At 33.2% G+C, this 14,575-nt stretch overlaps 1 protein-coding gene across 1 annotated transcript; it reads right to left on the reverse strand.

Annotated features, from left to right (window-relative positions):
* Positions 1-910: 910 nt before the first annotated feature.
* On the reverse strand, positions 911-9,644 carry LOC132713584 (elongation factor 1-alpha-like). Its single transcript, XM_060696220.1, has 7 exons — positions 9,520-9,644; positions 4,654-4,838; positions 3,979-4,147; positions 3,364-3,542; positions 2,759-3,056; positions 2,285-2,541; positions 911-1,466 (listed from the first exon to the last, which is right to left on the reverse strand). The coding sequence occupies exons 2-7, from the start codon at positions 4,807-4,809 to the stop codon at positions 1,107-1,109; spliced, it is 1,419 nt and encodes a 472-aa protein (XP_060552203.1). The 5' UTR covers positions 4,810-4,838; positions 9,520-9,644; the 3' UTR covers positions 911-1,106.
* Between the last annotated feature and the right edge of the window lie 4,931 nt (positions 9,645-14,575).

A 14,575-nucleotide genomic window follows, 5' to 3' on the forward strand; every position in this document is an offset into this window, starting at 1 on the left:
GTACACATTTTCTTCGATATACATATCTGGTACGACTGAGATATTTTGGGGAATTTTGGAAGACGGCATTATTATTGCCTAATTTTATAGCGTTATCCCCATCTATACAAACGCTTTTGTCGAGTTTCGAGAAGCGTCTATCAAATGCTGCAGACCGAATTGAAGATTTTTTTCTTTTCAAAAATATCGATACAAGTTCGTTATGCCTTTGTACTTTTAAGTATAAAAAAGAGGAATGACTGAACATATGTTTTCTATTCAAACAATTCCGTTCGTATTGGTTGCATTAATTACGACAATCATTTTTAAAGATCCTGTATGTTTTGTGATTGATATTGTTACTGTGTGTATACCACACTTTCAAAAAATTATATATGTATATAATTATGCAAATAAAATAATTTTCAAACATCGAAGAATATGTAAAATGTGTACTGCAAATATTTGTGAACATTATATTTAATCAATAAATTATATGCATTCATTTCTTATTGGAAAATTTGAAATAGAATTTATAGAAAATAAATTTCTAATTACCTCCCTTTATTTACATGAAATGATAATTTCGGTAATATCTTTATAAAAATGCTTTTTGGAACTTACAATATTGACAAATCTTAATTTGAGCATCATATTTATGGAATAACAATCACCATTCAATAATGCCATACCTGATTTCACACGAGTATAATAATTCAATGAATTATATATGCTCTATTTTAAATCGTACAGGTAAAATATCGATTATTATAAATGGGAGTACGCCCGGGTAAACAATATACTAGGATAAACCTGTACAAGATGTACCATGGGGGTAAATTGTTGTTTTTTCCTGAATTCTAGGTATGTTTTAAATGTTTAGGTAAAATTTAAAGCCTAAACATATATATATAACAGGACTACTTTGAAGCTGACTAATTTATTTTATTATATTTTGAGATACACAGATTTATATATCAAGTTAACAATCCAATTTCTTAGAAATGCTGTTCCTGGTAATCTATTACAAACAGATTTGATATAAATAAAATATAGATACACATATAGATGAACGTATTTTATCTTGCCATTGCTAAAACGCGTAAGAGTTCTGCAAGTTTCAATACCTATTTCTTCTTCCCGGTCGCCTTTTGTGCTGCCTTCGTGGTTTTTCCTTGCATCTCAGATTTCTGCACCGATTTTATTACACCAACCGCCACGGTCTGTCTCATGTCTCGGACAGCAAACCTCCCCAGTGGGGGATATTCTGAGAAACTCTCGACCACCATCGGTTTAGATGGTACCAACTTTACCATACAAGCATCACCAGATTTGACCATCTTTGGATTCTCTTCCAATACCTTGCCGGATCTACGATCAATCTTTTCCTTGATTTCCTCAAACTTGCAGGCAATGTGTGCCGTGTGACAATCTAAAACCGGGGCATATCCATGATGAATCTCTCCTGGGTGGTTCATGATGATCACCTATAAAACAAAGCAAACTATTAACCGTGAGTACAGCGTTAATCAGAATGTATACTAGTATTTAATTGATTTGACAGTAATTGTTCTTTACTGTACTCTTGTACTTGTGCATTGTATTCGTGTATTGTACTCAGTGTATAGTTCTCAGTGTATTGTACTCAGCGTATTGTACTCGGTGTATTGTACTTGTGCATTGTATTCGTGTATTGTACTCAATGTTTTGTACTCGGTGTATTGTACTCAGTGTATTGTATTTGGTGTATTGTACTCGGTGTTTTTGAACTCGGAGTATTGTACTTAATGTATTGTTCTCAGTGTATTGTACTCAGTGTATTGTGCTCCGTGTATTATACTCGGTGTATTGTACTCAGTGTATTGTCACGGTGTATTGTACTCAGGGTATTGTACACAGTGCATTGTTCTCAGTGCATTGTACCGGTGTATTGTACTTGGTGTATTTGAACTGGGTGTGTTGTGCTCGGTGTATTTGAACTCGATGTAATGTACTCGGTATATACGCAATGTAATGTACTCGGTGTATTGTACCCAGTGTAATGTATTCGGTGTATTGTACTCGATGTATTGTACTCAGTGTATTGTACTCGGTGTATTGTACTCAGTGAAATGTACTCAGCGTATTTACAGAGTGTATTGTACCCGGTGTGTTATACTCGGTGTGTATTGTACTCGGTTTATTGTACTCAGTGTATTGTACTCCGTGTATTGTACTCGGTATTGTACAAGATAATTGTTAAGCAACAATATATTATTTGTAGTAAAGTACTTAACTGTAGATATAGAAAATATTTCTTAAATACCTGTGCAACAAAACTACTCGCTCCTTTTGGGGGATCATTCTTTGAATCACCGCAAACATTTCCTCTCTTTATATCTTTAATAGATACATTCTTTACATTAAACCCCACGTTGTCACCTGGCAGAGCCTCGGTCAAGGCTTCATGGTGCATTTCAACCGACTTGACCTCAGTGGTAAGTTGTACAGGAGCAAAGGTTACCACCATGCCAGGTTTGATAACTCCCGTTTCAACACGCCCAACCGGAACAGTTCCTATTCCTAAAACATCGCAAAGCAATTGATATTATATCATTAACTATAGTACAATTTTATGTAAATAGGGGATTTGTTCACCAAAGATTAAAATTATTTACAAAAAAAAATGTAGTTTTCAATTTTTCTAATTTTTTTTGTAAAACTAATGTATCATAGTGAGAAGATTTCTAAACATTTAGTGACTATTATATTATAAATTAAGATTAGGTTCTGTCATTACCTCCGATCTTGTACACATCTTGAAGAGGAAGTCGTAATGGTTTATCTGTTGGTCGAGCCGGAGACTGGATAGAATCCAATGCCTCAAGGAGGGTCTTTCCCGACGACTGAATAATTTTTCCAGTGACAGGCTCCTTCTTCTCAACAGACCATCCTTTGTACCAGGGCATGTTGTTAGATGGTTCAATCATGTTATCACCGTGCCAACCGGAAATAGGTACAACTGCTACTTCCTTCGGATTATAACCAACCTTTTTCACGTATGCACTAACTTCTTTTGTTATTTCATTGAATCTCGCCTGGACAAAAATAAAACAATTTATTTTATTTATTGTTTTGTTATCGCATTCTAAAAAAGCAGTCATTATACATCTGCCATTATCATTATTCTGCGATAATTTTATGCAACAATTTGTAGACATTATTTCCAAAATATCAAGCGCCCATACATGTACAAATGAAGCAGCTTTCCCAGGGTGAATTTTGTAGATCGTTCAAATTTTATACCGACTTAAATTCAGGTTAAATTTATAAAATAAATATATTTGTAATATTCACTTTGACGTCTTTACGTCAAGCTGTATATGAAATTTTATAAACGCAAACCTCAGAGTACGGTGGTTCCGTGTTGTCAATCTTATTTACACCAATTATCATTTGTTTCACACCAAGGGTGTAAGCCAACAGGGCGTGCTCTCTTGTTTGACCGTTCTTTGAGATTCCCGCTTCAAACTCTCCAGTACTGGAGGCGACAATCAATACAGCGCAGTCAGCTTGTGAAGTTCCTTTTCAAACACAAATTATTCCAAATCTTTATAATTATATTACATTCAACAATCTATATCTTATATCAAACGAAGTGTAGTCTACGATATTTGTATAATATTTAAGTCACAGATAATGGTAAACAATGTATTTGTCTTATTTGCCCTCTTTCCCCTCGCTCTCTTGCGTAATGATATCAGTCTATCATGATTTCAAAGGTCAAAAGTTGTCATTAACCTGAATAAGACTTACATAAACATCTGTTTTATACCTGTGATCATGTTTTCTATTCCTGTGATCATATTATTTACCTGTTAACATACCTGTGATCATGTTTTAAATACCTGTGATCTCTTATACGGCTGTGATCATGTTTTATATACTTGGTTCATGTTTTATATTCTTATGATCATACTTCTATACCTGTTAACAAACCTGTGATCGTGTTGTATATACCTGTGATCATGTTTTTGATGAAATCACGATGACCCGGTGCGTCAATTATGGTGATGTAGTATTTCGATGTAGTAAATTTCCACAGTGCAATATCGATCGTTATACCACGTTCTCTTTCTGCCTTCAGTTTGTCCAACACCCAGGCATATTTGAAAGATCCTTTGCCCATCTGTATGAAAATATATTGCATACCTGTTTTTGATAATACATTTTCAAACATGCAGGCGCATGTCCAGTAATTTATTCCGGAGGGGGTCGCAAAATTTAAGCAAAGTGTAATACGTGTCCAAAAGGGGTGGGGACAATTACTAATGTTTTCTTTTTTAAAAAGAAGTCCGAGTCAAAAAGAATTTGGTTGAATTGCACTTGTTTTTTGCACTATTTTAACTTGGAAAAAAACACGTAAATTGATATTTGAATGCTTGAGGGATTCCACATACTAGACAAATATTAAAGTGGTATCGTGACTTCATATACCCTGTTACCCTACCCCCGTGGATCCACGAATAATACATGCTTATGGTTATTTAAAGCTCCAGTATTTCAAACCAACATCCAACAATGGTTTATGTGTTTACATTTTCATTTCATAATGAAAATTATCATTTCACAAAATAAAAAATGAAAAACTGAAAGTAAGTATAGCACAACTTAATGATAAAATTTTAACATTACCTCAGCAGCCTCTTTCTCAAATTTCTCAATGGTTCTTTTATCAATACCACCACATTTATAGATCAGGTGACCAGTTGAGGTGGACTTGCCCGAGTCCACATGACCAATCACAACAATGTTGATGTGGACCTTCTCTTTAAACTCTTTAGGAGGCATCTTTTTGTTCTGTGCAACAACCTTCAGTTCTAAAAAATAAAACATATTTTTGTGTGTGAGCACTTTAACAAACATCATTTTTGTAAAATGAATTTAATTCCCTAAAAATTCTTTGATATATATATACTAATGGAGTTCTTGCCCAAGAAAATTTCCATAAATAACCATGGGAATGTTACGGTACGGTGGCACAAAGGTGACATGTGGGTGTTTTTATTTATCTCGTGGCCACGAGATACTATGTCGTGGCCACGAGTTACTAAGTCGTGGCCACGACATGGTATCTCGTGGCCACGACTTAGCTATCTCCTGGCCACGACTTAGTAACTTTTGGCCACAACATAGTATCTCGTGGTCACGACTTAGCTATCTAACTCGTGGCCACGACTAAGCTATCTCGAGGCAACGACTTAGTAACTCGTGGCCACGACAAAGTATCTCGTGGCCACGACTTAGCTATCTAACTCGTGGCCACGACTTAGCTATCTCGTGGCCACGACTTAGTAACTCGTGGCCACGACATAGTATCTCGTGGTCACGACTTAGCTATCTCCTGGCCACGACTTAGTAACTCGTGGCCACGACATAGTATCTCGTGGCCACGAGATAAATAAAAACACACACATGTCACCTTTCTGCCACCGTACGAATCCGTTCCTGGAACCAACCAGAACCTTTCTATTTTATCATGTACACGTATACATGTATATATTATTAGCATTACGTTATGTGGTCAACTATAAACGTCATATGTTAAGGAAATACGTTTTATACACAGCCATATTAACTGACAAATGTCTTTGTGACTAATTCATAAAGGAACTCCGCTATGATCAGTCCGATTTGCAATTTTTGGTCGTTTTCTACAATAATAAAAATCATTCTGGAACGAATGATCACAAGATATTAAACTAGATCTGCATCAAGAAGAACATTTATCATGACAACAAACCTCATTGGAGTCTCTATCATATTAATACTGCACAATAAGTGTTAACTTCGATTAAAACAAAAATTCGTTTATTTACAGCAGTCGTGTATAATTAATACTAAAGTTACAAAATAGTTGAAATTATACCGACCCAACACCATTCCCCCAACCCCACCCCTGCACTCCCACTCCAATCGGATGACTCAAATCAGAATTAAACAAAGCGGCTTAGTAGTATTTATGTCAAAGCATAAATATCAAATAAAATGTAAATTTACTATTTCTAGACATTTTAATGCCGGTACCTATAATACTTTTAGATGATTGGTTCCAACAATAAAAAGTAAGGACTATAAAAAAGAAAACTATGGTTTTGCACAATGTATAGTTTTCATTAAAGAGGTGTATCAGTTATGTAGTTTCAAGCTGATGTGTATAATTATTTTTCAGTTTTGATCAGAGAAATAATAAATGTAAAAAGGGCAATAATAAAAAAAAAGAGACTTATGGGTACTTAACACAGTGCTTCACATAAATGAAATATATTGAACTGTGAAATTTCAAAATGATGTTTTCAATGTTTTATGAGGTATACTGTGGTCTAAAAGTAAGTATGAAAAACTAAAAAGGGCAATAACTCGACGATTATGAAATATAGAGTGAAAGCAGCCTTCTCTTTTTCTAAAGGTTTGTTATATTGTGATAAAAATGATTTTAGAATTACTGGAATGGAACAAAATGTCATCATATTTTATTGTGAGTGGGCATGCGTGAAATCATCGCCAAACCTACTAAAATAGCAACAAAATATTTTATTCTGTTCACATACAATATCCATGTATAGTAATCTTGTGATAAATATTTTAAAAGTTTAAGAAAATAACATAATTTTACAGTTTGTTAGTTTTTATAGAATATTGCATCAGACATACTTGAACAGTTACGCATTACTGGCTATATAAGTATATTTTAAAACATTTGCATGACTTGCAATTGATCACCCGAGACAGAATTTTTGAAATTATCTTCATTTATTACACAATGAAACTTCGCTATGCAAAACCACGCCAGGTCTTACTTGTATATACATGTGTACGTGCATCTTTGCGTACCCGTGAATGCAGACGTTTTAAGAATGACTGTTCAAGACGGCACTCTTTTAAAAATAGTACTGTTCCAAGTTTCAATCATAAAATCTTACACAAATGTACTTATAAATGTTTAACCATATCTTTCTTTCGATTTTTCAAAAAGGATGTAACTTACCTTATTATAATGATTAAAAGCAAACTCTGATCTGTGTGAAAACAATATAAGCTATTAAAAGTAGATTTTTTTCCTAGCATTTGTTTGTTTATTTAAAAGGAATAAAATATACTTAAGGACAACTAAAACGCACGGTCGGGATAATTGGATTTTAACAAGGAAAATATATTTCTTTTAAATATTTTTTCACATTTTCATAAAACCGAATGCATTCCGGTCATTTAGATACCAAAGTTATGAAAATAATTGCATTTTAGTGAAGTTATTGCATAATAAAGACTATGGTGGCATATTTCTGCCAACAGATAACCTGATAACAAACAAGTTAATTAAGAGGTTAACTAGTTACGTAACTAGTTAACCTCTTAATTAACTAGTTAGTTATCAGGTTAACTAGTTACGTAACTAGTTAATTTTTTCAATAAATTAAAGATCATAACGGGAAATAAATGCATGTTAGTGCCTGCAACTGCCATCCTTTTATTATATTATCATCTTAAAATTAAGAGGTTAACTAGTTACGTAACTAGTTAACCTCTTAATTAACTAGTTAATTAATAGGTTAACTAGTTACATAAATACTTAACTAGTTAACCTCTTAATTAACTAGTTAATTATCAGGTTAACTAGTTACGCAAATACCTAACTAGTTAACCTAATAATTAACTAGTTAATTATCAGGTTAACTAGTTACGTAACTAGTTAACCTCTTAATTAACTAGTTAATTATCAGGTTAACTAGTTACGTAACTAGTTAACCTCTTAATTAACTAGTTAACTAGTTAACCAGTTAAGTATTTATGTAACTAGTTAACCTATTAATTAACTAGTTAATTATCAGGTTAACTAGTTACGTAACTAGTTAACCTCTTAATATTAAGCTGACAATAAGGGATGGCAGTTGCGGGCACAAACGTGCATTTATTTCCCGTTATGATCTTTTCTTTATGGAAAAAATTAACTAGTTACGTAACTAGTTAACCTGATAATTAACTAGTTAATTAAGAGGTTAACTAGTTACGTAACTAGTAACTAGTTAATTATCAGGTTATCTGGTGGCAGAAATATGCAACCATAAAAGACAGTACCCGAAAAATGAAAAGTAACACTTTTGGCTAATTGTGATAAGATCACAACAGAAAAACAGATTGAAACAATTCATGGTTACTTTATGAAATGAAATTATTTGATTTTTTAAACTGCTAATTATTAACTTGTTTTTCACACCTTTCTAGAAATGTTAGACACAAATGAGCAATTAAAATCTTTATGAGAATGAATATTAAACTATGCCAATGATCAGTTTTAGAAATCGTAAAAGCTCACATGGAAATTGCATATACAAAATGTACACACTTTTCCTCTATTAAAGGTACTCAATTTCAAACACTACTGATGACTTTGTAGCAAATTGTATGCAATGGTTCTACAAAGAAATAACCGCTGGGTAGATTTAGGACATATTCAGTCTGGTCTATCGTCCACCGTTTTGGTGTCCATCGGTCTACAATATCTCTGCTTCACCAGCGTTTTCGCACTACACTACAGGCCGAATGGCGTCAGATTCCACAGGCGACTATCCGCACCGTAAGGTCTATGAGACAACGATGTACATCTGTAAGAGACGCTGATGGAGGACATTGTCGTTTCTAAAGATCCCGACGGTGACATTACGAATAGACATTTATGAGTGACATTGTTTTGGATTTTCATTTTGGTTTTTGCCTTTGTTAAAGGGACTCCACTATGGTTTAAAAGCAAAAAAAATATTACTTTTGAATTTCTTAAATAAATGAGCTGGGGCACTTTGAACAGAAAGATATGCAAAGATAGTTAACAAATATACTTTGATATAAATTGAAAATCATATTTTTATGCTTTTCTTAGCCCGATTTGAGTGAAAAGTGTTTAAACGATTTTCATTTTGGGTTATTTTTTATAATTTGAATAATTATTCTGGAAAAACGAAGTGTGCGAATTATCTGAAATTTTGCACAAATATTAGTGGTCTTAACCTACATCAAATGGTAAATTTATCTGGAAAAAATATTTTCAGTCCCATCATGTCAAAAAACCTCAGTGGAGTCCCTTTAAGATTTCATTACTGTGATGAAAAAGTGTGATTTTGGGATTTTCACCTTAGGTTCTTCGATTTACTGGTGTACGTTTGATTTCAAATATTTTGAATTATTTTCAGTTGTAAAGTTTACATTTTGTATTAAAGTTATGATATATATCTAATGGAGTCGTTAGTGGTTTGTTTTCATGTAATAAAATGCATATAATGCGGGCGTGCGTTTTCATTGTCCTTAAGTATAAAATATAACCAATGTGAACCTTTTTTATATTAGATATTGTAGCTATCCCACCCACAGAGCAGCAGAATATGAATAATTGTTGACATATGAATAAGAATAAAATTACAAACATATAAATTTAATCCATGTCCAGATTACAAACAAAAAAAAAGAGATTGTCAAAATAAAAAAATTATAAACAAGAAGGAAACTAACCTGCCTTGTTGATGTAATATTCAGAGAACTGGATATATACATATCACAAGTTTCAACCAATTACAAACATTTCGTTTTATGTGCTTACATGCATAAAATGAGGGTTGTCATGAAAGTTATAAAGAAGAACCGCGAATATATGTAACAATATAATATAGAAATATGAGTCAGTGTGAATACATCAAAGACTCGTGATAATTCGGCACGATTCGGCAGTTTCCGTGTCGTTCTATAACACGCAGAAGGATTATCCCAAGAAAAATTTAGAATGCAAAAAAGCAATAATGCACGGACTTCCGCCATTACTGGAACGTCGCAACGTCAACTTATAGATATGATGCATGGAAAATAACGACTTTGGCCGAAATTATACCAGCATTTGATTGAATGAATATTGATTTAACAACCCTTTAAGAGAAATCGAAATAGAAGCTTTTGTGCGACAGATGTTTATTGAACCGTATTATTCAATATAGATGAAATATAATCTTAGCGTGTCATTTATACAATAAACTGTACTTTAATACATATGTACCTGTATACAAACTCTTACTGATTTGAAAGTGGTGATTTTCATTTCAAAAAAAACTAATCCTCTTGAGTTCATGGTAGGTGAACCTTCATGTATAGGTAAATATACTATTGAACTGTCCATGTATGTTGAAAATCATTTATAAAATTAAATGAATAAGAACTGACACAAGGGTCAGTGCGTCCAATGGGTCAAGTCTGTAAAACGATTAAACAGTGAAGAAAATATCTTTTAAAGCAGCACGCCTACAGATTCGAAAGTTTTTAAAATGTGTATAAATATAAAATGGTCTGAAGTGAGCAAAGAAAGTAAAGCGCTTACAATCCACCGAAGGAGGTCCAATTATGAAAAATTGGCCCTTACTGCGTTAGTCACGCAGTAGAAGTGTGATGATAAATACTGCCATCATCAATCATTTATTACACATGAAATGTAAAGTATTACTTGCATCTAGAATATTTTTAATTTTCTTAAAATCTTAGAACATTTTTCTCAAGTTTGATTTCCTTGAAATATTTTGGTTCATCTTGGCGCATGCAGCTTTAAAGAAGCATATCGCCAGCTTTGTACAATAGATATAATATCATAATGCTCAAAAAGCACTGATAATTGATATTGTCAATAAAACACTGGCAGATTTGTTAAGAACAAAATTAATTTGACCACGTACAGGGTAATGCATCTGTCCAAACCTATTTTGTGCATATCTAAATTAGATACATATGTACATTGTATCTGAATTTCCTACCTTGCAATGAATTTCGGCCATAAAAGAATATCACCAAAGATGATAGTATGTATTTATGTTTACAAATGATAATTTAAGAATCTTTGGGATAAAATGGTAAATTCTGTTTTTTTTATTTTGCACTTAATATCGATCTTTGCATTTCTTACACAATGAATGTTTTACTTAGCTTGATTTTTGTATAAAGATTTATTTTTACTCAGATGAGTTATTTAAAATTCTTTAGCAAGTGTTAAGTGTTTGAAATTATTTTAATATACAGCTGACTTACTAGACTGATTAATAGTTTGTAGATATGTTAAAATTCATTTGAAATACTGCAATCATATTGGACAAAAAAAATGATTTCGAACACTAATTTACCTTAGCGATGAAGATTGAACAAAATAAAATTATACATTACAACCTGTGAACAATATGCAACATCAAAGTGACATTTAAAAGACAAAGATTGAGATTCTTGATGAGAGGTGTTGTTCTGGTGGTTAAATTTATTGTAAAGTCTTAAATTACTTAAGAAGACTTGATACTGTTGTTATTGAAGGACCTTTCTACAGAAACTGCATCTTAAAGTTTAACCGATTTATAAGTTTAAATGGATAGGCGCTGATGAAATAACGAGACTATCATCTACCATATGAATCACGTGTAAAGATACGAAAACTGAAGAAATATCACAATATTCTAATTCAGACACTCAAGTTCTTTTTGCTGAAAGAAAAGCCTGCCTTATACACATTTATCGCACATTGGATTGATATGATGAATAATTATCATATTATTTGAAGTAAATGGTTTAAGGTTCATGTATTCAACTTTTAGATAGAGTATGGGTTAATATACAATTTATCGATATTGCTATATATAAATCTGTAATTAAGAGAATAAAGGCTCAAAATAACATAAGATCGAAGAAATTGATAACTATGAAAGGCAGGTGTTATATCGAAATCTATGTCAACTGATATCAAATATCAAATCTTGAGACCCGTTCTGAGGTCACTTGGGTGAGAATGTACGACAATGCCAAGTCAATGGTATCAATATTCAAATTTACATTTACAGCTGTAGTAGTTCAATTTTCAATGTTGTAGCTCTCAATAAAAACAAGAGCTGTCAGTAGGACAGCACGGTGCTTGAATTTGTAAAATTTTCTAAGTTACAGGTAAGGGTAACATTTTTTCTTTAAATCAATGTAACAATTATAGGCCTTGAAAAGAGTCATTCTATGCTTCCAAAGAAGTGTATAAAATTTCAACTTGTTTAAAGCCAGATGTCAATGGACTTTGAAAATACTTGAGGTGGTACGCGCGCGAACTTTAAGTCGTATTTCTAAGTCAAAAGGGGGCATAATTTCGTCAAATGCTTGATAGAGTTATCTTCTCCTGTCTACAGGTTGGGGTCATGGTGTTTAGCAAGTGTGCAAAGTTTCAAAGCCATATGTCAATGGACTTTGAAAATATTTTAGGTATTACAAAAACTTTAACACTAGTTGTTTCGCCGACGCTCAGGTGACAAGTATAGCTCTACTTACTCTTATCGAATAGTTGAGTAAGAAAGTATGTCATTGGGTCAAAATCTAATCAAAGTTCAATTCTGCATCTTAAAATGAGCACACAAAAAACAAATTTCGTAGCTTTTAAAAGCTGTTTACAAAAAGAAAACTACTGGCAACAAATGTAAAAGTTAAATTTTGCATCTACTATCGGCATCTTGTCCAAATTTCATAGCTGCATATTTGAAAACCAAAAGGTAAGTCACATGGTCACCACACCTGGAAGAGGGACTCATTTGATACTAAGGCTATAATTTCTTAAAACTTGGTAAAGGTCCAGCGACAGTATTTCATACCAAGTATCATAGTTCTTGCCCTTGTATATTTAAATTTAACTATATTTATAAAAGGAAAATCATAACCAACAGGGATAGCCAACATTGACTCCATAGCTTTAATTTGAACAAGGATGAAATAGGTCCAATACTTAATGATTAATGCCAAATGTCAAAGCTCTAACCCTTCTTGTTAAGGTATATGTATATATTTATATACTGAAACAAAAAAGAAACTTTCTCCAAGTTTGAATGTAGATATGTTAGAACAGTTTTTCAATCCTTTTGAAACTCGATTTTATACGTTGAATAAACATATCGGGCTTTTATACGGGGATTAGCTGACCGATTTTGAATACAAAACGAGTTTGAGAAGCTACTACATGTATATAAGTGTGTACATCTAAGTGGTACCCTTGAACAACTGGCACATACTTTGCGAAAGTTTTGGCTCAGTATATATATATGGAAAACACATGGTTAACCCCTGGAATGTTATTTGAACGAACTTGGCAGAGGTCAACCAGACAATATTTCATACTCTAGCCCTGTTGTAGTTTTAGACAAGAATTTTACTGTACATATACATGTAGTAAAAACCTAGGACCCTCTTGGGCGGGGCCAATTTCTACCCAGATCTATAATTTTGACTATCCTAGTTAAGTCCACAAGATGTTTCATGTCAAATATCTAAACTGCAGCTTAAGATTTTATGTATGAACAGAAAAACTGACTCGTGGGACACCACAAATTTTAACCCCAGGGCTATAGTTTGACAATGTTGGTGATGTCTTATAAAATGTTTTGCAACAGACATCTGACAACCTCTGTTGGGAGACTTAAATCTTTACTTTATTATAGAGGAAAACTTATGATGCACGACCCTAAGATCCAATTTGATATACAATGTTTTATGCCAAATATCTAATGGGCACTTGCAGTTGGTGAAGATTTTTATAGACTTTTTTCTTTGGTTGCTTCAGCATCTAGAGCTCTGCATAGAATTACATTATTTGAACAACTTTGTAGGCACATTCATGTCAAGGCAATATATTGGCCTTGTGGTTTGTGAGGAAATGTTTCAACTGTTGAAGCATATAAGCAAGACCACAGACAACTACCAACCACAATGGTTATTAACAAGTAAAAGTAACTAAAAAGTAAAGGCTAATTTTAGAACCACAGAGGCCAAAGTCATGTCAAGGTCAAAATAAGTTTGACATACATTAAGGTAGTTTTTATACTTGCTATGGCAAATTATAAATACAACACATACATTAATAACTTCAATTTTAAAATTCAGACAATTTAGTTTCAAGGTAGTTGATGGTTCAAGGTTAAATTTCTTATGGTATGCGCTGAAATGTTAAGTTTCATAAAATTTCAATACAAGAGGGCCGTGATCAGATGACCAGGCCCCAAGGTTATAACACCTTTTCCTGAGATCAAGTTCGAATCTCGAGATTTTCATTAGTCAATTCACCCATTTGTATATACATATAAGGAAATCAAATCTAAGCTCTTGCTCTTTCGGTCTTTAAAGTTTTTACTATAGACCTTCAAAAAAAATCAGACCCCCCAGGGCGGGGCCAATTTTGACCCTGGGGCTTTTATTAGAACAAACTTGGTATACACTCACTGCTTAATATCTAAGCTCTACCTCAGTTTTTTTAACTAGAACTGCCACTATCATGGCGTGAATACCCCCGCATACCACTTTGTCAGAATCAACAGTGGCCATTTAAAGCTCAAGGACAACCTCCCTGTCAAATCTGAGGTTACTAAGCCAGTGCATTGCTAAGTTATGTATTCTACATGCTTCAAATGTGAAAATGTCAAAAACAATACACTGCAGACAGGCATTCTTAAGCAATTGTGGGGAAAAGCTTTTTTTGTCAAGGTCCCTGTGACCCTGACCTTTGATCCAGTGACCTCAAAATCAATAG

The sequence above is a fragment of the Ruditapes philippinarum genome, unplaced genomic scaffold, assembly GCF_026571515.1.
Source record: "Ruditapes philippinarum isolate M1 unplaced genomic scaffold, ASM2657151v2 ctg660_1_1_1_1, whole genome shotgun sequence".
Taxonomy (NCBI): Eukaryota; Metazoa; Mollusca; class Bivalvia; order Venerida; family Veneridae; genus Ruditapes; species Ruditapes philippinarum.

What these genes read in the sequence shown, in the direction of transcription:
- LOC132713584 (XM_060696220.1), bottom strand. Translation starts at nt 4,809, where the DNA reads ATGCCTCCTAAAGAGTTTAAAGAGAAGGTCCACATCAACATTGTTGTG. An exon ending in AGATGTGTACAAGATCGGAG is followed by an intron (nt 2,542 to 2,758) that starts GTAATGACAGAA and finishes GCGATGTTTTAG; the next exon opens with GAATAGGAACTGTTCCGGTT. An exon ending in CGAGTAGTTTTGTTGCACAG is followed by an intron (nt 1,467 to 2,284) that starts GTATTTAAGAAA and finishes TTTGTTTTATAG; the next exon opens with GTGATCATCATGAACCACCC.